This window comes from Centrocercus urophasianus, unplaced genomic scaffold (genome assembly GCF_019232065.1).
Source record: "Centrocercus urophasianus isolate 14NV4802_14NV808 unplaced genomic scaffold, USGS_Curo_1.0 seq_29, whole genome shotgun sequence".
In the NCBI taxonomy this organism is placed as follows: Eukaryota; Metazoa; Chordata; class Aves; order Galliformes; family Phasianidae; genus Centrocercus; species Centrocercus urophasianus.
The window spans coordinates 1,212,611-1,237,010 of NW_024884855.1; the positions used below are offsets into that span (position 1 = coordinate 1,212,611).

A 24,400-nucleotide genomic window follows, 5' to 3' on the forward strand; every position below is an offset into this window, starting at 1 on the left:
CTAACAGCTGCCGCTGCCAGACCACAGGCAGCCAGTGCCTGGCCCAGCTGCCCTGAGCCTGCAGCTGCAGCAGGGCCCACGCGTGGCACACAGCTCTGCAGGCTGCAGAAACCATTTGCTAAAACCTCCAGCCCCTGCCTGCCCCATGGCAGCTCTGCCTCCCCTTTCCATCCCCATCCTGGTGCTGAGCCGTGCCCCAGCCCGGGCCCAACCTGTGGTCGCTGCAGCACAGCTGCTGCCTCAGCTCAGCGCCGGTGAGAGCAGAGCTGCCTCCACCACCGCCGTCCCTTTCCAGGCACTGGGCTCAGGCAGGGGTGTTGCTTTCCCTATTTGCTGCCTGTGTTTGTCCTGCCCTGCACAAGGGCCCCAGAGGTGCCCAGCAGGCAGCACCCCACAGCCAGCACAGGGCTGCTGCACACATTGTGGCAGAGTGCAGCACTGGGGGAAGGACCGTGATGAACAAACGACTCACAAAAGAGATTTGGTTTAATTGAAGACGTTTAGAGAGGCTGACGGCGGCAGCATGGTGCTCTTCAATAAATAACGGGCTGTGAGGTGGGGGTGTGATGCCATAGGGGATGGGGTGACAGGAGGATGGCACATAGACCACTCTGCTCCCCCAGGGATGTGCCTAAGGGCAGCAGCTGAGGAGTTGGGGTGCACAGGGGCAGAAGGATGGCGGGGGGGAACGTCACATCAGTGCCAGGAACATGGAGATTCATTCTGGTCTAGAGGACATAAATGCCGTAGAAAAGCAGGACCTTCGGTTGCTAAATAAACTCATACAAACCAAGAGGAATGTTCAGGTAGGAAGTGGCGGAGCTGAAGGAAAAAACAGTTACACAAATGAGGGTGACAGAGAGCTTCGGGGCTCCCAGGAGCAAGAGCTGTGATGAGGAGGGGCTGCAGGCACCACAGCTGCCGCTGGGAGCAGCCAGGCTGGGTGAGGGGCAGCAGCCTGAGCAGGGCCTGCAGGTAACAGAGCTGCCCGGCTCACACCTCGGCAAAGCCAAAGCACAGCCGGCACTGCAAGCACAGCCACGGGGCCGTGGGGGCAGGGGGACTCACACGCAGCCACCGGCCCTGCGGCAAAGGGCAGCGGTGCCTTACGTGCATGAGGCCCTCGGGGCACAGGTAAGGAGGTCTTATGCCACTGCCAACCACCCCTGCGAGCTGGTGCTGGCCAGGGCTGCCTGAATGCGTAGCGGGGGAAATGCTCACAGGGAACCAACCTGGAGCAGTTCTGCTGCACCGTGCGCAGTGCTGGCACGCTCTGCTCTGCATGCAGCTGCACCACGCTGCGCTTGCTGCCAGGCTGTGGCTGCAGGGCTGTGCAGCTCCACGAGCAGGGAATGCTGACAGCCACAGGCAGAGCCCACACTGCATTACTTCCATGCCCCAGCCAGGGATGGTCTCCCTGCCCAGCCAGAACCTCCCCAGCTGCACCGTAGCCAGCACTGTGTGCCAGCCCTGGCTCTCCCTGCAGCTCCCTGCACTGCACTCTGGCAGGCACAATCCTCCTCCCAGAAACATGTTCTCTTTCTCCTGTCAAGCAGCCCTGTTCTCATTCCAGAAAAGCGAGCAGCACCTCCAACAGCCTCTGCTTCCCCCAAATAAAGTATCTGCCAGACCATCAGCCGGACTGAAGTCCTTCCCACAGTCAGAGCTGTGCAGAGCAGGGAAATGCTGCACCAGTGCTGCCTGCTGTGCCAGCAGCTCTGAGCCAAGGCAGCACTGGGCCACTCTGGCCCCGTTCACATGAACCCACACAGCACCATGCAGTGAGCTCTCCTCCCCACCCTTTTATTGTTTAATTCTCAACTTAGGGGCTTACAAACACTGAAATGACTTTGCATGGTATCAGGGCTGCAAGCTCTTACCACGTTTGCTCCTTCTAGGTCTAAACCTGACCCAGACTATGGCTCATCCCCACTCCCTGCTCTCACCCACCAGCAGAGCTGGCCCTGCACACCAGAACCTGCACAGTTTACACTGCCCTTCACTTAAGCCTCACTTCCAAGAGGGGCACAAGAGTGGAAGGAGGAGCACAGTGCTGAGTATGGGAAGCCTTCACCAGGGCAGAGGAGGCAGTGGGGACACGGAGCTCCCCACACCTCCTGCACTGGTGCTGACGGAGCTGCAGACTCTCAGCCTAGGAGCAAAGCACTCGCTTCCAGGGGCAGGGATCACGGAGGGACCCGGCCCAGCTGCAGCACACAGGAGCCTCGGGGTTCTCCCAGCAGCATGGCTAGTTGGTGCTGGGGAACACAGCCCCTGAGCCCGGCCCCGGGGCTGCAGGGAGGGCAGCTGACAGTGAAGCCCCGTGGCAACGTGGCCTGGAGCACCCAGCAAGCAGCTGGGGGGCTTCTCTGCAACAAAGAGCTGTAGTGATCTGTGTGCAGCACTCTGCCCTAAAGATCCTGCAAGCTTGCAGCCCCAATGCCAAGGGAGGATGCGTGCTGGGAGGGGAAGGGCTCTGCCTACCACAGTGGTTCCACAGCTCCAGGCCCTCCCCTGCTCTGTTCCAGCTTGGAAAGAGGCAGAAAGATCTATACAGTATAATATATATTTCACTATGAAATAGCAATTTCATCCCCTGCCTTCTACTTGGTGCATCCTGGATCAGGTACTTTTTACACCCCCTCCTCCGAAGGGCTGGGGCCGACTCTCACCTGGGGCAGATGCCCTGCCTGGATTCCCTAGCGAGGCAGGACGCAGCCATGCAGCTCCACTCCTCCCAGGGTGCTCACTGCTCACTCACAGTCAGTGCACCTCACTCACACTGCTTTTAGCAGCTGTGGCGTGGAAGCAGCAACTGAACCCCTCCCCATCACATCCAAGCAAACCATCCAGAGGCGAGGGAAGTGGCAGGGACAGTGTGACATGCTCACAGACCGGTGACATGGAAGCCCTCAGCCCGGTGCCCCCTGGCAGCCCGGCCTCCCAGGAGCTCACGGGCTCCAGCCCACAGGGTGAGTCAGGGCTACAGCCCGTCCAGGGTGAAGTCTGCAAAATCTTGGTCAGTTTGTGGAATAAGGAGTCTTTTCCAGGGGGTGGGTCACTGACCAAGAGCCATCATCACTGGAATCAGTGCAGAGCCAGATGGTTCAGGAGATGAAAGGAAGAACAATCCCTAAGGAAAGACGAAGAGAGAAGCTGTCTTAGAGAAAACAGTTGTCAATGGGTGTCAAAGTTCCACAAACTTTAGTCAGATCTGTGCACACTGGCTCTCGGTTCCTGACTTGGACACTGTGTCAGTGAAGTGGAGGCTCAGTTACTCCATCCATCAAAGCCGGTCTAACGGCTGGGAAAAGGGCCAGAGGCAGCAGGGACAGTTTTAATCTGCTCAAAAGCTCCGAGCCCACGTAAACAAGAGGACAGTTCAAACTCCCTTCACATGAAACCAGCAGGTTGGCAGCTGGAGGCCAGGCACGGCGATGCTTCACACACGGGCGCAGCAGGGAGGTGGGCAGGCAGCTCCAGCACACTCCCAGCTCCCCAGACAGGGCCAGAAGGGAGCCCGCCCTCAGGCACCAACCTTTGTGCTGTGTGCATCCTGTGAGGTCACATCGTGCGGCTGTACTCGATGCCACTCTTGGCAGAAATGCCAGACCATGGCAGAAGGCTGCAGAGAAGGCTCTGGGCTTGTCTGTATATCCTCTGGGGGATGGAACACGGGCTCAGGCTGGCCAGCGTGGATCCGATGTGCTGCAGGTAGTCAGTGGCCATCTGTTAAGGACAGCGACGGTGATACTCTGACTTCAGAGCTAACCTGACGTTCTCAAAGGACTGCTACCTGCCACAGAGACCCTCTGACACGGCGAGGGCTGCTCTGCTCAGCTCATTAGACAGACCAGCTCCTCGCACTGCATGACTGCTCCTTTCTGTCACAAGCAGGTACACCTGGCACCGTAAGATGAGACGATTTGGAAATAGAATAGCAGCATCAGTCAAGTTGAAAAAGACCTGTAAGATCATCTAGGCCAACCATCAGCTAGTGTTACAACTCCAGCTCAGCCACAACCTGGGTGGGAAATAGCCCACCAAAGCAGCTGCTAGCTTCCAGCACTCCACAGCAACTTCCTGCAGGGGCTGAAATACACTCACCTGCCTGGAGAGATCTGGAATAATTATACCTGAGAGAGATCAAGTCTCTTTACCAGGACCCAATAAATTCCCAAATTCAGTTTGAGAGCAGCCTATTGAGACCTCAGCCAGGCCAGGGTCACAGGATGCCCAGTGGCAGGAAGCAAGACCAAGGGCTTTTCTGCCACAGTGCCAGCCAAATCTGCACCATGCAAGGCAAAGCGTGCCTGGTATGCTGGTTTAACACGAGCATCCACGGAAACTGGCCTCAGCTTCAAATTCCATTTCCCATCCTTCACTGTTCCCAGTAGAGCTGGGGAAGTCTGGGCACAAGTGGATCTGAACCTGTCTAACACTGCCTTCCTTCTGGCTGCAGGGAAATCAGTCCAACTAAGCTCCCATCTGAGCAGGCATCAGTCCCCACACACAGGCAGGTCACACTCGGCTGGCTTGCCATCTTTAGGCCCAGCCATGGCTGATGCCTGCTCCGTGTGCCTCGCTGGACACCAGGCTGAACCCAAAGGATATAAGATCGTCCAGGGCGGGTGCCCACCGTTGATGTACAGGACGTAGGTAAAGCCATCTTTGAGGACCCCTCTTATGGAATAGTAATAGGGCAGGTAGTGGTGCTGTTTAAAGTCTCTGTTCTCATAGAAGTTTATTGCTGTGTTGTTAGTGGTGAGGACGTGCAGGTAGATGGCTTTGCAGTGATCCTGGGCAGTCGTTGATATATGGTCTTTTAAACTTTCAAGCAGGAGTGAACCTGTTGAAAGAAAGAAGAGCAGAATCAGGCAGTGCAGCTGCGTCCCTCAGGGCCAGCACAGCTCTGCAGGGCTCCTGGCTGAGATCTCTGGCAGCCAGCAGCTAAGCAGCAACTGCTGCACACGTGTAAGAGATCAGATCCCCGCCCTCCCCAGGGTGCCATGAGGACACTCAACAGGGCAGCACTGCAGGGTTTTAATGGAAACCTCGTCTCACCTCTGAGCCTGGTTTCACAGAACAGAGTGATAAAGACAAACCCTTCTGGCTCAGCAACCACAAAGGAACTCTGCCAGCAGCACCCATCCCCACCACACAGCACCCAGCTTTGCATAAGGCCACTGAGTCACCTGCAGTGGTATCGCTTCCATCTGCTCACTGACTTTATAGGCATTTAAAAGAGCAGAGACAACAGGATTTGACAAGCAGATCATTGCACCGAGTATAGGAAATTTAAAGAAAAGAGCTGGTAGGATTTAAGCTCCCTTCTTAGGAGAAGGGCGAGTCGTTGTCTCACTCAGCCTGTATTTGCTCAGCCACGAGGAAAGGAGAGCAGCAGGGAAACCAGAGAAGGGCACGGAGGACACAGAGCCCCAGCAGACCAGACCTGGAGGCTCATCCAAGCCACCTCAGCGTGGGAAGGAGCCAGCAGAAGCTGCAGGACTAACTCCTTCCAGCACTAACAACAGCCTAAAGGCTAATCCAAGCACTGAGATGAAACGTGCTCTTTCACAATCCTCAGGGCACAGCTGGGTTTCTGCAGGGCCCGCAGGATTTCACAGCAGAAGCCAGCAGCGCCGACACTACGTTACTTCAGACTCAGCAGGAATTTGTTATCAGCCAAGCACAAAAAGACACAGAAACCTCAACGGGAGAGCAGTTTAATTTCGTTATCAGATATGCCACTCACAGCTCACGGTAAGGCAAGTGCATTCTGGTTTGAGAAGAGCAGAGAACCAGAAACAAAAAGCTTCTAATGCCTGCCAGCAGAAATCACAGCTCCAGTGCTTTTAAAATGTACTCGCAGTGAAAAACCTCCTACATGTAAGACTGCAGCTTCAAACATGAGTAGAAAAACTTTTGGAAAGCTCTCAGAAAAAGCAGCAGCAGCTCCTTAAGGTTCTTCTGCTGCAGGTACAGTGCAAAGGTTTGGACACGCTGCCTGGATTTAATGGATACAGGAAATGCTGATGCTGTAAGGAGGAAAGTCCAGCAACGTGGAGCTGAAAAGAATGGTGATTTGGAAACTGAAGGGGCCCTCAAACAGCCCCAGTTTTACAGAATGCCCCTTTACTAACTTATCTGAGCACTGCTCTGTGTGAGCACTTTATTCTTTGCACAGATAATCTATCTAAAGTGGCATTTCAACGTAAGGTTTAATTACAGCCTCCCAGTGAGGTCTTTACACATCCTACCAACTCTTACCTTTCTAAAGGAAGGGGGAAGGGAGATACAGCCCATAGCTGTATCCACTGAAGAGGTTCCAGATATGCAACAGTGAGTCATGCTGCCAAACCTGACCTCCTTCCTTTGGCAGATCAAAGATGCAGATCATGCTTGAAATTGCACCAGAAGGGCACTTAGTGATGACAACTTCCTGCTCCAAATAGAGACGAGCCCTTCTGGCTGCAAGATTCCCAACTGGCTGCAAAACTGCTGTGTGTTGCAGCAGGGATTCAGAGCTCACATGGACGTGACATGTTAGATCAGGTCTGAGTTACACTCCTCTTCCAGTTTCCTTCAGCTTTCTCTAAACACTTCTGCTGGTTTAAGCTGTAAGTTTAAAGCCACACGAGCAGCACAAAGTGGATGTGAGAGCATCTCTGCAAGTGCTGGGATCAATCACAGAGAAGGTTTTCTCAAAAAGAAACTGGAGTGAAGTGGTGCAGCTTTATGACCCCTGCCCACAGATGCCCACAGAATTGTCATTTAGCAACTCACCAATCCCGTGTTTCCTGAACTCCTTCACCACACCAAGACTGAGTATGTAAGCAACTTGAGTGTCCAAAGGAAAATTGGAAGCTAGGATGTCTCCATCCTGAGTAGAGATAGGACAAGGTATTTAGTCAGGTACCTGGCAAGGCAGAGGAGAAAACAAGAATCTTGTACCAGAACACATGAAAACAAAGCAGGAATCTTCACTGATCAGTGGAGAAAGATGAAAGGAGTGCTGTCCTCTGGGTGAACTCCCACTTTTGCTTGGTCTTTCCAGCCACAGAACACAAACCACAATGTTTCTTTACTATATACATGGTTTGCAGGCCTAAGGACACAATGTGTCTGCTCTCTTTACCAAGAAGGATTCACACCACCAAAGCCGAGTCACACACCAGGGCCTGGATCAGACCATAGCTTAGCAGCAACGGACTTGATTGCCTGCTCAGGGCTTCGTATCAGCTGGAGAGGACAAGGAACATGCTCTACAGGCCCAGCTGTCTGGGACAGAGTCTGGATAAGCCCTGGCTTTCAGTGTTTAGAACAAGAGCCTTTTGGTAGCTGCTGAAGACTCCGTTTGACTTCGACCAGCTCTGGGGTGGTCAGCTAGAGTGAAGAGCCCAGTGCCACTTCGAGCACCTGGCTCCTGCAGACTTACTGACTGCTCCACACCATCACAGTGCTGATGGCCGTTAAGCCCACCACGTTTCCACCACTTTGTTTTTAATCTGCTTTCCTATGTTGCCCTCCCTACACTGCCCTGGGGTCTCCTGTCTCACCCTCTTCAGCAGCCACCTCTCCTTCCCCTTTCTGAGCACACTGTGCTTCCCTCCAGGCCTCTGAGCTCTGTCACCCCGAGGCCTGACCTTCCTGCAGGTTGGTCGCCTCTGCTTTGTGCTCAAGAAGTGACTGTGAAATGAAGGACACTGAGGTTGTTCAGGAAGGCAGCTCGCAGCAGTGACTCACCTGGCACAGCTAAGGAAGTGCACTGCTTGTGTAAGAGAGGAGTAGTTTTGCTGTCCTTTGGCTGCACGAACTTCTCAGGCACACTGAGAACAGCCAGGCAACAGAGCCGAAGGGGTTTGGAGACCACAGCAGCATTACCTGATTTCTCTTTGCAGCTCTTTGCAGTCAGGAAGCGAGTTTGCTATCAGAGCACAGCTGCCCAACCCCAGCAGAAAGGGACTTTCTGTGACAGACCACGTGTCCAAACACACCCCACCCCTCAGGCTCCCTTAGCTGGAAAGCAGCACATTCCTGGCTCTTCACAATCAGTTCAGGACAGCTTCTGAGTGCAGTTGGGAAAGAGCCCCCAAGCAGCTCCATCCCAGCTCACCAAGCAAGGGGCAGAGTGTCTCAAACTGAAGCACAGGTTTCCTACCTCTTTATGCACCTTTGTTCTGCTCTTGATCTCTGCCACTATCATTCCCACGATGGAGCCTCTGTACGTGGCTGCGAGGGAAAAGAACTTCTTGTTGGAGGTGATATCTCGGTACCATGAGTCAGGGTACCTGGAAGGAAGAAAAAAGATATTATTTTGTACATGTACATAATGTGCATCAAAATACCACGTGAGCAGCCTCCAGGTGCCCTCCCTGCTCCATGCCACCACAGGGAAGCCAGCATACACTTATTCAGGTTCAAGAGAATTCAGCACGCCTCCTACCTTAAGCAGAGATACAAATTCTAAACTCCACAAATGCTTTTGCTGGTTTGTTGCTCGTGATCTTAATTACAGCCTGCTAACATCCTCTATAAACCCTCTCAAAGGGAAAATAAAGATTAAAAGTTTTAAAACCTGAAGCTGTAGTTTCAGACAGAAAGTTTCAGACAGTCCTGTGCTTGCGCAGACACAAGCATTTACCACGTGGGGAACTGAGCTGGTGCTCAAAGCAGAGCTACAGAAAAGACTAATACAAAAGCTTTTATGCTAAGAGAGTGGAGAAGCAGGAATATTTTTAATGAAAAAAAAAAAAAACCAAACCCAACACAAAACTGTGAGGCCTCAGACAAGAGTTTTGCACAAGTTTCCTCTATCCAGAGGTTTGGCCTCAACAAAAGCCCATTGCAGAGGGTGCCCATCGCCCTCTCTTCCCCATCTCCTCCAGTGTTTTGCAGGAAGCACCACTGATTGCAAAGCCCATCCTTCTGCCAATAACCACGCATGCACGGCCTTCCAGCTGACACCAGGACTCGTGGCAGCAGGCCACCATCACCACCAGCACCGGGGTGCACAGGAGCTTCAGCACTGCTGCCTGCTCAGCAACACAGGGCTGCAGCTCAGAGCACAGGCTTGGTGCCACCACCCATATCCACACAGCAACGTACTCTATTGGGAACCAGTCACCACAGAGCTGCTTCACTGCATCTATGTCATCGTGGCACAGCAGACGCAGGTTCACGTCGGTCAGCGCGGTCGGAGGCACCTCCTCTGTCATTCACACCTGCAAGACAAGAAAGCACATCAGGAAGGATGGAACACAGGCAGGTGTCTGTGCCAGGGCAGCTCTTGGTGTGCAGGGAGTTGTTCTTCCAGCTGAGTGCACCCTCAGTCAGTTTGCACCAAGCTGGGAGGAGCGCTGATGTAGCTGGGGGGTTTGAAATGCTTGAAGAGAAAAGCTGCAAACTGCAGCACTTGGGCACTGCCTGCTGCTGAAGGGGCTGCTCAGCTCTCCAGCACCCTTGCTTTTAAATTCAGAGACTTGAGATGAGCAGATTTCAGCACAGGGGGCTGCAGATGCCGTTTGAGCAGTGTAAGAATTCCATCATAACACACCCTGTAAAACACAGCAAAAAGGCACACAGGGTCCACACAGCAACGACCTGAGCCTGATCTGCTCTGACACACACACAACCACGCACCACCAATTCTCCTGCAGTGCCTTTCCCTGCTGTTCCCCCAGCCACAGCAGGTCCAGCCCCAGCTCCATGCTCCCAGGCTGGTGAGCCAGCTTCCTTTGCTCAACTGCTCCTCTCTGCAGAAGCACCCAGGAAGAACTGCAGCTATTTCACCGGACCGTGGCTGCACACTTACCAAGCTGCTTTCACAATCACTCCAAATGTTAGTTTCAAAACAACAAGCACCTAAAAAAACCCCACACAGTATCTGTAGTCTCACTGGTTTTAAAACTACTTTGACAGCTAAGACAGGTGTGACATTTTGGGGGGTCCGAATCTGGGCCTGCCAGCCCTGCAGTGACAGCCCAACGCACCGCAACTTCACCCTTGAGCTCAGCTCTGCAGCAGCATTGCTCTTCTTACTACAGATCTTCTCACTCTTGAGAAGTTTTGATGACCCTGTAAGTCAATGCCTCTTCTCAGTCAACCACTATCAAATCCTCTCAGTGTCAGTAAATTAGGGATGAAAGAAAGAGTTGGGACACAGTCAGGTTTTGGGGCGCCCCAGAGCACTCAGCCAGCAGCACGGGGCCGTCCTGTGAGGATCAGCTCATGTTCAGCAATCATTACACTCTCTAAGAGCCAGGCAAGCACTATGTGTTACCTGGTAGGTCTATCTCTATGAAATCAGGGAGAACGGAGGGCAACTGCACTTTGCAGCAGCAGTTGATGAAAATTCTTCCCCCAGGTTTGCAGGGAGAAGTGAAGTGACAAGATAAACCACGCTCAAGTGGCAGTGATGGAGTGGCACCACTTAGACTAAAGGCAGAGGAACTCCAAATCCTCACACATAAGCTGATTATCAGCTGTGACAGTGCTTTGTAATTATTTTTCTTTGCCTCACTGCTTGCAGAAGCACCAACTGGCTGCAATCGCTGCCTCAGCCCCAGGCTCTCTGGGCTGCAGCTGGGTGCAAGCCGGGCACTGTGGCAACACGTGAAGCTTGGTTTGGCTTGCACACAGCCCTCAAGAAGCTGGAAAAGGCTGCATGGGTACCTGCAGGAAAGAAGAACACCTGCTTAACAATTAAAAACTGAAATATTCATGAACTACTGCCAACAGGGGAAAAATACGCAGGCCAGATCACACACAGAGACAGCTAATAAGAAGGACATGTCCAGAAAATGGTTTCTGAGGAAGTAACAACCTGTGCCAAAACCCACAGCCTGCCTACACCGGACACAGGAGCACTCCTGCACATGCAGGACAGGGTCGGTGACCAGCACAGGGCATTAACACCATGCAAAATCTGCTGGGCACCAAAGCAGCTGTCCTCCCACAGCCCGGCTTTTGGATGCAGCTGGGCTCAAACACCTTCAGTTCCAGCACCTTGATAACTTCGTTTTGCCAGAAACAGACCAAGGGAACACTGAAGCACCAGGAGACAAGCATGCAGGTGCCCAGCCTGAGGAAGCCACTCCATAGGCAGCCATACCAGGCTTCTTCAACCAGGACAAACTAAATTCCACTTCTGTCTCCCATAGCTTGCTAAGATCCTTCCCAAAAGCCCAACCCCACCACGCAGAGATGGGAGGGTTAAAGTGGAAAACAGGCAGGAGGCTGGAATGGCACGTGATGCTGTTGGAAAGAGTGCAATAGCTGAATATGGAGCAGATGAGACTGAAGCATCCGAGCAATTTGCCAGCACATCCAAAAGCTTGCAGCCCAGAGAGCAGCCTCACGCTGCCCTAACCCACAGAAAAGGGAGGTTATAACCAAGCACCTGACAGCACAAGGCAGAAATTAACTCACACAGTGCACATCAACATACGTCTGCAGTACAGCCGTCACAGCTGCTACCAAAGTGAATTCTAAGCCTCTCCTCTGCCCGTTAGGGAGAGCTTGAGATCACAGCAGCACAATTAGAGCAGCAAAACACTTCAGAGAAAATAACATCTCATCTGCATTTGCTGGCCAAGTACTGATGTAAGAGCTGACAGGACGTGACTGTGCCAAGGGAAGCTCTGCTTTGTGCATCACTTTCACAGTCAGCTTGGTTGGTTGTTGGGTTGCTTTTTTTTTTTTTTCAGAACAACAGATCAGAAGTACAAAGAAAAAAAAGCCAGTTTCAAGTCCATTTCCTACCTAAAAACTGCAGATCTTTAACATTCAAATGAATTTCAAGAAAATGACAGGAAAGCACAAAGGCTCTGAGCATCCACAGCCTTGTGCCTCGCTTCACTGAGATAAACTCAGCACAACATTACACGAAAGCCCCAGGTGGAAGGAAGCAGTTTTGGCTTTCTGTGTATGGGCTGGCTGCAGAGGAACCTGCTGCAAACTAACCCATCATATTTGGCACCCAGGCTGTGCACTGCTGCCACCAGCACCCCCAGCTCCTACTGTGCATGCCTTGCTTGGAGCTTAGCTGAGCCAGCAGCTCAAGGGACATGTTCTTTCCTTGAATGAGGTGATTCACAGCAAAGAAACCTCAGCTCAAACTTCTCTCCGGAGCAGGAAATTCTCCTTCCTTTCTAGAGCTCATGCATATAAGAAATAAGGTGAGTAGCTCTACATAGTGTTCTATTCCCAGAGAAATTTAGCTAACCACCCTGAACCAACACTCTACATCTAAGATGTTCAAATGCAAGACAAAGCAGACACTCACTAGAATTCAGTGAGAAACTGTGTGAGGGCTTTAGAAAACCCTTCAGGCAATTCTACGCCTTCCACACAGCCTGGCCAAGCAATCCAACAAGGCTTCCCTTTTTTAGGGCTATTAGACATGCCCTAACAATGCTTCTGCTCTGTGCATCCTGCAAACATCAGCTGGATTTGAAGAATGAACAACCTTACAATGCCACTTACCCAAATTCTTGTTTGGATTTCCACTGCCATCCAAAGCAGCTCATCAGACGCAAATGCTGTCGACCAGAAATAAAACCACCCAGTTCCCTGGCAGAATAAACCCAAGACAAACTAAGACTGAAGTTAAACAAACACCAACTGGAATCACACACAGATACTCAACAAGGAGTGCACTGGCTCTGCCAGATCACAGCCCTGCTTCAGAGACCAACGCGTGTGCAGCAGCTGCACCTCACTTACAGGAGCAGAGCGTGTGCTGGGCACAAGCAGGGCAGCTGGCAGCCTGAAGATGTGCAGGCACAGCACTGCAGAGCTGGGTTCCCCTGTGGGGCTGCTCTCAACACAGCAACAAGTCCCCACGTGGCCACAAGGCAACCCCCACAAGATGAGATTCCCAGGGGAGAAAGAAAAGTTTTTATTCACATCCGACATTCTGTCCCACTTGCAAATAAAGAGGATGAGACAAAGCCTGGAGGGAAGGTGAAGAGCTGCTCCAAACACAGGGCAGCAGCACAGCAGTCTCTCCCAGCCCCGGGCTCTGCTGCTGGCTGTGAGCACTGCAGGACTGCACAGCTCTGTGCCTCCACCTCACAGCACCCAGTGCTGGGGATCAGATTCACATGAAACCTTTTGATGTGAAACAGCCAAAGGCTTTATTCCAACCAAGGAGTAAAGAGTTCCGTTCTGCATTTCACTTCAAGCACGCTGCATTTTTAGGTTACTGGTCTCGCAGGGAATGTCCCACACAGATACCCCTGTTACTGAGCTCCTTTTATTTAATACAATAAAACTGCAACTGGATTTGAAAAGCTGCTGAGCTCCTGCCTTCCCACGTAACCTCACTGAATGGTGGGCCAGGCCCCTCCTCCAGGCTCACCCCATGCTGCTCAGCCAGACCTGCCTCAGCACCTACACTCTGCAGACATCACTAGGAAACTGGCACCTTGTTCCTGGCTCTGCACTTTGCTTTCACCGTGCCCAGGCTGCAGTTCACTCGCCAAGGGACTGAAGTCCAAAAGCCAAACTCTTGGAATTGCAGCAGTTCTGCCAGGGAGGATCACAGTGTGAAACAGATCCCAGAAGGATACTCAGCAAGAAGACAAAATCAGCTGTACCTGTGGAACAAACAGCAGTTATATCTGAGATCAGAACACTCACTGTCAGAGAAATCCATCCACACGTGCATCCCTGTCCTCTGCTCACTCACACTCATGCTAACCTGGCAACCACGAGAGGCTCTCAGGGCTGTTCTTTCCCCCTACAGCTCTGGATGCATCACAGGAGCCGTGATTTCACGCAGGCTGTTGCCACACAAAGCATCCCCAGAGCACACTGCAGAATGCTCAGCTTCCTCCTGCCACTCCTCTGGGTGAGTAAGAATCACTAAGAGGGTTCTGTTGTTAAAGCTCCTCTTGTTGACACACAGAAGAGAAAATCTGCCTTGTGACAGCAGCACTGCAGGAGCTGAAGGCTGAGGGTCCCAGCAGAGGCACGTTCAGCAGCAGAAGGTGATGGAGGAAGGCAGCACCACGTGAGCACTGAGCACGGCAGGCATCCAGCACGGCTGCTCCTCCCAGAACCAGGAACCCCGGGCAGCTCATCTGCATGCAGGCCCGCTGCCATCCCAGAATTAGAACAAACAGCTGCACACAAGATGCATGCAGTGACTCAAAGAGACAGAAATCAGCACAGTGCAAAGGCTGGGAGAGGGAATTCCAAGCCCATCTCCATCACGAGGCGCTGTCCTCGTTACCGAGCTGTCTCAACTCAGGCACAGCATGCGCTCCATCACAAAGGCACCAGCAGCAACCTCCAGAGGCTACTGAAAACAACTGACAATACATTCCCTTCCCCAGCTGGCAGAAGGCTCCCAGGCTCGCTGCTCTCCAAGATCTGTACTTATAATGTGCACCAATGAGGCTGCTTTCCTCTTCCTTTCTCAGTGGTGTTTTCCAGCACGAGATGCCCACCCTTGGTTCAGCACACCACTGGCTCTGCTGCAAGCTTGTAGCATTCAAAATAGATTCTGGCACCCACAGCAAGAAGTTTAAACCAAGGAATTCCAAACTGACTTACAAACTAACGCTGGGAAACCAACCAGCTGCAGCTGCCGCCTTCCTGCTAGGAGAGGGGGAAGCAGAGCAAGGCGTAAAGCTCTGGGTCTTTTTGCAGTGCCCCACACTGAAGACATGAGTGTTTAAAGAGGAGCGCTGAGAGAAGGCGGAGCTCTCGCTGAACAGCTTGTCACTCAGCACAGGGAACAAAGCAGGAATGTGGCTGCACTGCCTGCCACAGCTGAGTCAGCTCCTGGTGGGTACGAGGCACCTCCAGTGTCAGCTTGTGAATGGAGATATTGCACACACTGGTTACAGAATGCTAGGAGAGAGCCATCAGCTTCACTCCCAAAATGCACCACAAGCATCCCATAAAGGCTTTTAAAGAGGAAAAAAGTCACAGAGGTGAAAGGGAGAGTCTCTGGCAGACTAAATGGAATAAATTACAGGAAATAAAATCCAGCATGAGCTCTTAAGGGAAAGGCACCCAGGTGAAATCTGTCAGCAGATCCATGACAACTGGAGGGAAGAACAGATTAACTGATATGCACCAAAGTTTGCCTACAGAACTCTGGGATAAGGCACAGATTTTCAGGGTAGCAAAATCCAAAGCTGTTCATAGAACACGTTCACAGCCAAAAGACCAGCACACAAAATACCAACACAGTGGAAGGCAGTGCCTGCATGTTGGTAGACAAATAAGGAATGCCAGCTAGAAACAGGCAAAGGTTGCCAATTCGCATTAACCACGAGGGAAAAATCCATGCTTGCACAGTTCCCTGAGAACATCAGTTGGCTGCTCAGCAGCAAACCAGGATTCTGACAGTCGTCAGGATAAGCAGAGATGAGCAAGATAAACACAACACGCATCGTGTCTGAGCCAGCAAGTCCTCTGTGTGCTACAAACTTTTAGTGCATCTGACATAGAAGGTCAGACATCGAGGTACATTCCTGCAGTTCTCAACAGCTCACCCACGTGCCTGGCACAAACTGCCAGTGTGAAGGTGCTGAAGCAGCTCAAAGCAAAACACAGCAGAGCAGACTGATCAGTTCAGCAGCAGAATGAAACACTTGAACACATGGCAACTGCAATCATTTGAGGGCTCAGACGTGCTGGACACAGCAAACCCCAATGCTAAGCCAGCATCCAAACGATTTCACCCACACTTCAATTTCACCTGCCCAGAGACACCTCACTATCAAAGGGCCTTGGGGTATCTGTGCAGCCAGCAGCTGTCCTGCAAAGCAGAGCAGCAGCTGGACAAGCAAGTGCTCTGTCACCAGTAGTGCTGGTCACAGCAGCACTGACAGCATGCAGAGAGCAGCAATGCCTTCAACATTTGGGTCTGGCAGGCAGAAATGGAGAATTTACTTCAGCCACAAGGACAGCACATGTATCAGGCCCCAGCATACAGGGCAGGACGGGCACTGAAGAACCAGGCAGCCAAGTGCTTCTCCCAACATCAACTACACCTGTGCCACTGCCAGGGGCAGGAAATGCTGCTGACATCGTTGGGACAGAGTTTAAGGCTCAGCTTAATCAGCTGCAATTAAAAACCTCATGACACATCCTGCAAATCCACGCGACTGCCTGCCTGCTTACACAGTACATCAAGGTATTGCATGCTTTGTGCTGAAGGCACAGGCACATTCAGACAGGCACAACGCTTGCACAGGGCAGGGCACAGAGGCTGAGCTGTCTCAGTGCAATCTGTTAAATGGCAGCAGGGTGGTATGTGAGCTGCCAGGTAGCAGGACGTGGTGCTGCTGGGACCCCCAGTGTCCACCCAAGCAAAGCACTGCTGTGAAGGATGGAGCTGCAAGGCCCTGGTTATGCTGCAGAGCTGCATGCTGGTGGCTGAGCCCCCTAAGGTGAGCCTAGAACTAGTCCAGCAAGGGAACAGGCTGTAAGCACAGCCACTGAACCACCTGACCTCAGCTGAACCAGGAAACGCCTTTCTTTAGTAGCACTTCCATGCCCAGCTACAGAGCACAGCAGCAGCTCTTTTGGCCAGAGTTCACCTTTTCCCTTTAAAAGCTCAAACGACACAACTCCATAGGCATAACTGCAGCAGTTCAGAGAATGGTTGGGTTGGAAGGGACCTCACAGCCCCCAGCTCCAGCTCTGTCATAGGCTGGCTGCCCACACCAGCTCAAGCTGCCCAGGATGCCCCTCCACGGATGGGGCACCCCCAGCACTGGGCAGCACCTCAGCTCCCTCAGAGTGAAGGGTTTCCTCCTCACATCTCACCCAAATCTCCTCTCGCTCAGTTTAAAGCCGTTCCCCTCTGTCCTATAGATATATGCCCGAGCAAAACCGCTCCCTCTCCCACTTCTAAGCTCCCTTTAGGCACAGGAAGGCTACGCTGAGGTCTCACCAGAGCCTTCTCCAGGCTGAACAACTGCAGCTCCCTCAGCCCTTCCCGAGCCGCTCCAGTTAACCGAGGCTCCAGGTTAACCGAGAGCTCCGGCCTGCTCCTTCCACCGGAACGCGCCCGCAGCAGCAACACCCCCAGCTCACCTGGAAGGGGCGGCGGTGCCGGGCAGTGCCGGCGGGCGCCGGGCGCGCAGCAGACGGGGCGGTGCGGGCGCTCAGCGCATGCCGTAGCGGCGAGGCCAGGCGAAGAGCCGGAGCCACGGCGGACACCGGCGGGCGAGCGGGCGGGCGAGCCCTTCCTTCCTGCCTTAGGCACCGCGCAACAACGCTACTCCCCATTGGCTGCTTGTCTCACGTGACCAGCACAAGCGACGCATGCGCAAATCGGGGGCGCGAGTTGAGGCCACGCCCCCTTCCGGGCAGCCGGCAGCGGCTGCTCCGCCCCCTCCCCCAGTGCAGGCCTATCGCATCGCACCTCCTCATCGCTTCCGAAAGATAAAGCCACAGAACTATCTGATGCGTCTTAAGCGGTTTCCTTTAATAGGAAGTGATGCTTTATTCTACCTTGTGCTTCTGAAGCAAACATTTGTGTTCCAAAAATATACAGTGTACACATTCTGTAGCTATAGATACAAACATTTACAAAGAGATGGACAGGCTGGAGTGGATTTGCGTGAAAAACTGTATGGCTTTCCATCTGGCCCCACCGCCCAGAGCACGACTGTGCTGCTCTCAGTGTGCCGAATAGGCAGGGGCTACTGATAAACACCCCACTGAGAGATGTACCGAGCACGGTGCTTGTATCAAATGCCGTGGGTCAAAAGGGTCGCCGCATGCTCCAGAGGGTTCGACTTGCTTGCCTTTTTCCACTCCCTCCCTTCATCCATGTGGTGCTCTCATATCCTCAGCCCACATCCAGAGTAACTGCTATCCTCCCCCTGGAGTCTTCTCTGCTCCCAGAGGTGGAGCCCTCCTGCAGGCACTGCCCAGCTTCCCAACGAAGAGGAAAACTTGGCTCTGGAGACGGTTGCTTTTCTCTGCAAGGCTTCCTCAGACCAAGGGAAGCAGTCACCTTCTGCAGTCTGGGCACGTTAGCGGATAGGCCTGTAGGGGAATGTCATTCCTGGTATGAACGTTTGTACGGGGTGAGCTGGGAGTGCAGGGTGAGCTGGGAGAGCGGGGTGAGCACCGTGTGCAGGGTAACCCAGAGGGGGGGTGTGGATGTGAGGATAGAATCCTGGAGGCAGAGCGCTGTGGGCCGGCTGCTGTACAGGTCCTGAGATGACCAGCTGCAAAAGGCTGCAGAGAGAAGTGCAGACAGTTACTTTGAGAAGGCAAACTAGCTGAAAGCAAGCTCATTTGCACTTTGTGAGCACTCTTCAAATGGACACTGCTTTCTGCTGAAAGTGTCTTATTAAAAAACACCGCTGTGAGCAGAAATGATGTCATTTCCACTAAAGGCAACAGTGCTGCTTTTGAGTATTATTCCTTTTTCTGTAATCCTCACAGGTTAACAAGACAGGGAACACCAAGCTGGGTGCAGCTTCCCACAGCATGGGCACCACCAGGCTTTTGCAAGGGGAGATTCTACCTCTGAGCATGTTCAGCTACTACTAAGAAAAGATCAGAGGTTTGCTAAGAGTGAGAGGTGAGAAACAAAGTACAGTTAAGCTCTGGTTTGGTTGAAACCATGGGGGAGTTAGGAGAATGGGATAAGTTTGGGATAGGTTCCACACTGTCATTTTGTTCTCCCTTCTGTTCATCTGGTTTAATGCAGGTTGGGTAAAAACATCTCTACACAGGGAGTCACGGAACCCTCCTCAAGCATCCAGGGGAAAAGCAACCATCACCCTTAATCTTATACTAAGCTGTGTCTGAACAAAGGCCAGCTTACAGACAGCAAGTACAAATTTTTAAAGGAGGTTTTGTCTCAACAGCTCTCAAGTATGTGTCTCAGGTACTTGAGACACGGGTACAGGAAGGTCTCTTACTTGTTGTGTGGTAGCCTGGAGCACACGGTTCTCAAGTCATCTGAAAGAGAACAGAGTACAGATCAACAAGGGTCAAGCAGAAACGAGAGCAACTTTCTTTGTAAGGTCAGGTTACTGGAAAAGCTCCACAGATCCACAATCCCATTCTCAAAACAGTAAGATATCTGTAAGAGAGAAAATGTTTCTCTATTTCTTCAGTTCTTGCCTCAGCTTTTTCTGCTTCACACTTCATTCTGTGTTCTACTTTGAACCTTCACTACCACACAGGAAACAATTTCACCTGCAGGCAGCCCAAGCCTTAGCACAGCACACATAGCAGGCCTGACACAGCTCTGCCCAGCTCCTGCCACCAGGAACCTGCAGCCAAGGGAGATGGCAGGTCCCAGCTCACTGTGCTCACAGCCAGCCCTGCCTCTACCCTATGAAATATGAGATGCTGCTGACCTCCCAGGATAACAGAAGAGCTCAAGCATTTGGAAACAGTTCAGGCAAGATGACGTTCAGACATACAGTGCCAAGAACTGGGAATGTGAATGATCTGACCACAGGAACACATCTATCAATAAGTAACTAAGACAGCTAATACAAGGTGTGATTGCTCCGTGAATACAGTGCTTACAATGTCAAATGCATTGAGTCAAAGGGCAGGAAAAGAACTGGTTTTCAAAACAGGAAAGACAGACAAAAGCCACACTAACAGGCTTCTTCAATAACATCGACTTAAAATGCACAGACTGTAATACTGTGTCATTGAAGAACTGAAGGCCCAGAAGTTCCAGATAAACTGTCTTAATTTGTTTTTCTCATCCCTTGTTTAACACATGAACCTCATGGCAATCTACTTCACAGTCTCTCCTCCAGCAAGTAAACTCAGAGAAGACAAATTGAAAAACAACTCAAGAGTGCTTTTTAACTAGGTACAAGTAATCCCTGGCCCCAGACTGCGTGGGGAAGTACACAGCTTTCCTGGAAAGCAATTATACAGACAGGATCAAGCTCTGCCCACGCTCTCAGCTAAAGCAAGCCTCACATTCACAGATGCAGAGTCAATACTGTGCCTCATCCTCTGGTGAAGGAGCAACCTTTGACTGACATTCAGCTGCATGCTCATCAGCACTGCACGGCTTCCCATCAGTTTAGGATTTCAGATCAGACTTATGCTGCTCTGCAAAACCTCTTTATTTAAACTGCAAAAGTTTCAGTGACTCATGAGGTTACCACCATAAGAAACGGTTTCAATACTTTCTTCCTACTTTAAACACCATGATGTACAAGTGACCCCTGAGCCAGTCAGAAGGCAGCCCAGACTGCTCTCATGAGAAACACAGGAACAACTGCAGGCTGGAGTCTCTGCTGGAGAGCTAGGCCAAGCAAGACAACTCTGGGCTCCCTCTGGCTCCTGGTCATCACTTTCTGCATTTCACAGCAAGTTTACAAAGCTGGTGGAAAAATAAATTAAGCTTTTAGTGTGCCAACTGGGACAAGTGCTGCAGTTTCACATGACACATCTGCCCTCCGCTCTCAAAAGCTGGCCCCAGAATTATTTTTCAAAGCAGGGAGAGTTCAGAGGGGGACCAAGATCCAAGCAAAGAACCTCAGCAGGATAAGGTCACATCCCTCTCATGAAATGGAGGAAAAGAACTCAAAGCCAGGTTCCTTGGCAGCCCCACTGACCACTTACCTCGGGTGCAGAGGAGCGCTCCTGATGCCATGGCCACTTGCAAAGCCTGAGCCAGTCTGTCCAGAGCCAGTTCAATCTCTTTGGATGCATTGAGAGGATTGAGTTCATCAGACAGCCTGTTAATTTCCTCCACGAGTGGAACCACATGATCAAAGGGTATCAGCCCCAGGCGCCCGTAAAGGTTCTTCTCTGTTAAGTGTCCCTGAAGCATCATAAGAACCTGCAGGACGCTCAGATGCAGTTTTGAATACAGTTGATGGCAATCTCCATCATCTCCTTCAGCCGAGTCCTTGGCAATCTTGCTGGTGGGGTGTCCATTGGAGAGAGAGGCTTTCTTCTTCCTTTTGTAAGCCAAGGGGGCCTTCACACACCAGCGGATCAGCCCCGTCAGCGGGGTGAGCTCTAAAAACCCTATGGGCAGGTTGGCTGCAATAGGAGTGTTCAGAAAGGTGATGAGGATCAAGCGGGGGTCTTCAAAGATCCAGGAAACAATCAACTCGAGCAGGTCTGAAGGAGGGATGAGGTCATCTGAAGAAAGGGAAGACGTGGCTCAGTGAGCAGGACGGGACAGCACTCCAATTCTCTCACACATACACACTTTCTGCACTGTCACTACTGCAATTTCAGAGCCTCCCCAAGTCTGCCGCTTTTTCGTGAAGCAATTTTGCCCCTGGGTGACACAACCATCACCTCCTGCTCACCTCAGCTTTTGTTCTGAAAGCACCACATCAACTTTTAACCCTTTCCTCAGCAAAGCTCTTTTTTGTTATTTTCTTTCCAGGCACGCTGCCGTTTGTGGACCCAAATCTTGTCCCCAGAACACAGGAGGCTGCCCAGTCACAGGGCAGTCATTGGCAAACAAGATTTCCTTCCTTGTAGCATCAGCAGCATCTCAAATCAAGAAATTAAGTAACAATAATAGTAAATAAGAACTTCCTACAACTCCTGCTATTTTTTTTCTGACATTTTTAAAGTTGGATGAGATTTCACAAAATTTATATAAAATACTGAGGGAAAATATGCTACAAGCTCTACTTCTAAAAGCCTGCATCTCTCTCTCATCAACATCAAGCTACTGAGAAGAATGAGCAAAACACTTCCTTTATCCATAACAAATAGCATTTACTTTTTTTCTAACACCACGCAGCGTTGGCATTTAGCACATGGTTGTGTGTTGGCCTATCACAAGTTGTCTCACTGGGTAAAAATAAAACAGTCTTCTTTTAGACACATGCATGTTTCTAGTCTCAGAGCAACACCGACACGAGACAGGACGTGTCAATACGAGGTGATGCACACACAGGAGGTAGGTACACTGTTAACTGCATTTCATATCACTGCTCAAGAGCTTGTGAACATTCAGAACTTGAATTTTCTCCATTTTTGAAAGGAATTTGACTGGCAAACAGACCTGAGTCTATCTGCTGGCTAGCAGACACAACAGGGAAGAAAAACTGCCCAGCCCAAGTAGAAGTGCCCTCATTTCTAATGCTGCTCAATCAACGAGGTCCCTTTGTCCTTTGCCCACTATCAGGTGTTACCTGGCTGCTTCTCTGTTACAGACTCTCCCTTCAGTTACTCCTTACTTTCTTCCTCACCCCAGAAACAGTTGAGGTCACAACTCTGAGCTGCTGCCAGCAATAGTTCCATTGTTACAAGTATCTTAAGAATTTCTACAGTTAACTGCTTGCAACAGTTAATTTGTGTTGCTTTACACCATACCTCTTGCTCTGTAAGACACAGCCAGGAAATATTTACCTGAGGAGAGGTCATAGAGAGCTGTGACCGCTGTGATGAACTGGCAGCAGAAGCGAGGACTGGCACTGAATATCTGCTTCAGGGTTTGGATGGACCCTGGCACCAAGTTGCAGTAGTCATCAACCAAGGCTCGGGCCAATCTCACACAGAACACCGCAGGAGTTCGCTGCAGGGATGGAAGGCAGCACACCATGAGAAGCAGCTTAAAACAAATCACAGAAAGTTCTATAGAGCTGGCTTTCAGTTCACTCTGCCCAGACACTCCTTGCTCAGAAGCTTTGCTGGTTCAACACCTGTGTTTCCACTTTCCCAAAATCAAAGTGCATATAAATGACCCATTCATAGAGAGAAGTAAAATCTTAACGTGGAAAAGCTCTGTGCAACCCCACATCATCTAAGAGCTGCGTTCTTTAAAAATAATCTACAGACTCTTCTGCTGCCCAGGATACATCCCTTCCTCTACAAAGCTCAACAGATGGAACACTGTACACAGATTAGCAAAAGCTCTGCCCTGTGTTGGAGTAAAGGATGGATGTGAGCACAGAGGGTGGTGAGGCACTGGAACAGGTTGCCCAAGGAGGCTGTGGATGCCCCATCCCTGCAGGCATTCAAGGCCAGGCTGGATGTGGCTCTGGGCAGCCTGGGCTGCTGGTTGGCGACCTGCACACAGCAGGGGGTTGGAACTGGATGATCATTGTGCTCCTTTGCAACCCAGGCCATTCTGTGATTCTACATGAGCACAGAGTGACACATCACAGCGCGACAGAAGCTGCAACAGCCGCCCGTCAGTTAAAACCACCATGGAAGAGGAGTTGCCTGCAAGCAGCTGTGACCAACCATGAGGTGGCACCCACTGCAGCACGGCCCTTTGCTCCTTCCCACGGTGATTCGTTCAGCCATAAATCACACCTGCAGCCAGAAGGCAGCACACTCCAGCACGGGCACTCTGCACACAGCAACTGCCATGGAAACCAGCTTTCCCAGTAAAGCCATCCTGTTGTCATCCGCTTTGTTCCCTTGAGGGCTGAAGAGCGATGAGAAAATGATCTGCCGAACCGAATCCTTGGTTTGCTCTTGGAAATAATTGCACATGATCTCAAGAAGCTGAAGTTCCTGAAGCGAAGTCAATCTCTGGAAGGAAACAGAAGCAAAACAGCGAATCGCACTGGGGATTCATGAGAAAAAGAGGGCCGGCCGGGCGTTCACAGCTCGGTGTTCGCCACCACCTCACCAAACCCCGCATCCCCTCAGGCCTCGCGGGGTCGGGCCGCACCTTGGGCGGAGCACCGCGTTCCTTGGGGACCTGGAAGAGGAATTCCTCCAGCAGCTCAGCCGGGCCTTTATCCACCAGAGGCAGCGGAGCGCTCTGCAGCTGGCTGCTGAAGTAGATATCGAGGTGATACAACACCTCCTTAGCGGCGCTCAGCGCGTCCCGCCGGAGCAACGAGTGCCGGATGTCACTCATGGTTCTCTCCCCTCTCCCGGCTCTGCGCGGCCTTCTCGTCAATGCGCATGCGCGCAACCGTGGGGGAGCTACGGAAGCTCGCAGGGACCAAAAGAGGTCGAAGGCGTTCCGCGAGACCCTCGCTCTGCAGCGCCCTCTGTTGGTGGGGCTGCGCGCTGCACCCTCATGCTGTGGGTGGCGAGTGTCACTCACTGTGCTGTTTTGGCCACTGGTCCCTGTCCCCAGGGCCCCCCCCGCGGCCTGTAGGCCGCGGGGGGGGCCCTGGGGATAGGGAACCGTGGCAGAAACCTGAGTACATGCCCCATCCCACAGCACAGAGCACCAAGTTGAAACCACCAAGGTGCATAAAACAACCCCCAGCAGGCTGCAAGTGGTCATTTCCCCCATGTTGTCCACCTGGGGTGCACTGCAATCCGGTGCTCTCAGTGTTTCACAGCTGCTGGCATTGACTGAAAAAGCTATTTATTTATTTTTTCACTGAACAGACCTTTGTTTCCATGAAAAAATGCCATATGGAGCCCGAGGCCTTGCACGCTTGTTGGCTGGGCTGTTGGCAAAGCCAGCACAGCCCTCCCTATAAATACAGGT

The 24,400-nt window shown here is 51.9% G+C and overlaps 2 protein-coding genes across 3 annotated transcripts; both read right to left on the reverse strand.

Moving 5' to 3' along the window:
* Nucleotides 1–468: 468 nt before the first annotated feature.
* On the reverse strand, nucleotides 469–17,114 carry NAA60 (N-alpha-acetyltransferase 60, NatF catalytic subunit). Of its 2 annotated transcripts, none has more exons than XM_042827972.1 (7): nucleotides 17,062–17,114; nucleotides 9,109–9,224; nucleotides 8,162–8,291; nucleotides 6,787–6,883; nucleotides 4,615–4,849; nucleotides 3,539–3,721; nucleotides 469–3,133 (listed from the first exon to the last, which is right to left on the reverse strand). In XM_042827972.1, exons 2-6 carry the CDS (start codon nucleotides 9,216–9,218, stop codon nucleotides 3,565–3,567), a joined length of 729 nt encoding a protein of 242 aa, XP_042683906.1. In that variant the 5' UTR covers nucleotides 9,219–9,224; nucleotides 17,062–17,114; the 3' UTR covers nucleotides 469–3,133; nucleotides 3,539–3,564. The 2 variants fall into 2 exon arrangements, with proteins under 2 accessions (XP_042683906.1, XP_042683907.1); XM_042827973.1 differs by lacking the exon at nucleotides 17,062–17,114 and adding an exon at nucleotides 13,430–13,597.
* Nucleotides 17,115–17,431: 317 nt separating this feature from the next.
* On the reverse strand, nucleotides 17,432–23,838 carry CUNH7orf26 (chromosome unknown C7orf26 homolog). The gene is made up of 6 exons (XM_042827853.1): nucleotides 23,621–23,838; nucleotides 23,257–23,478; nucleotides 22,348–22,513; nucleotides 20,590–21,117; nucleotides 18,909–18,948; nucleotides 17,432–18,216 (listed from the first exon to the last, which is right to left on the reverse strand). Exons 1-6 carry the CDS (start codon nucleotides 23,810–23,812, stop codon nucleotides 18,009–18,011), a joined length of 1,356 nt encoding a protein of 451 aa, XP_042683787.1. The 5' UTR covers nucleotides 23,813–23,838; the 3' UTR covers nucleotides 17,432–18,008.
* Between the last annotated feature and the right edge of the window lie 562 nt (nucleotides 23,839–24,400).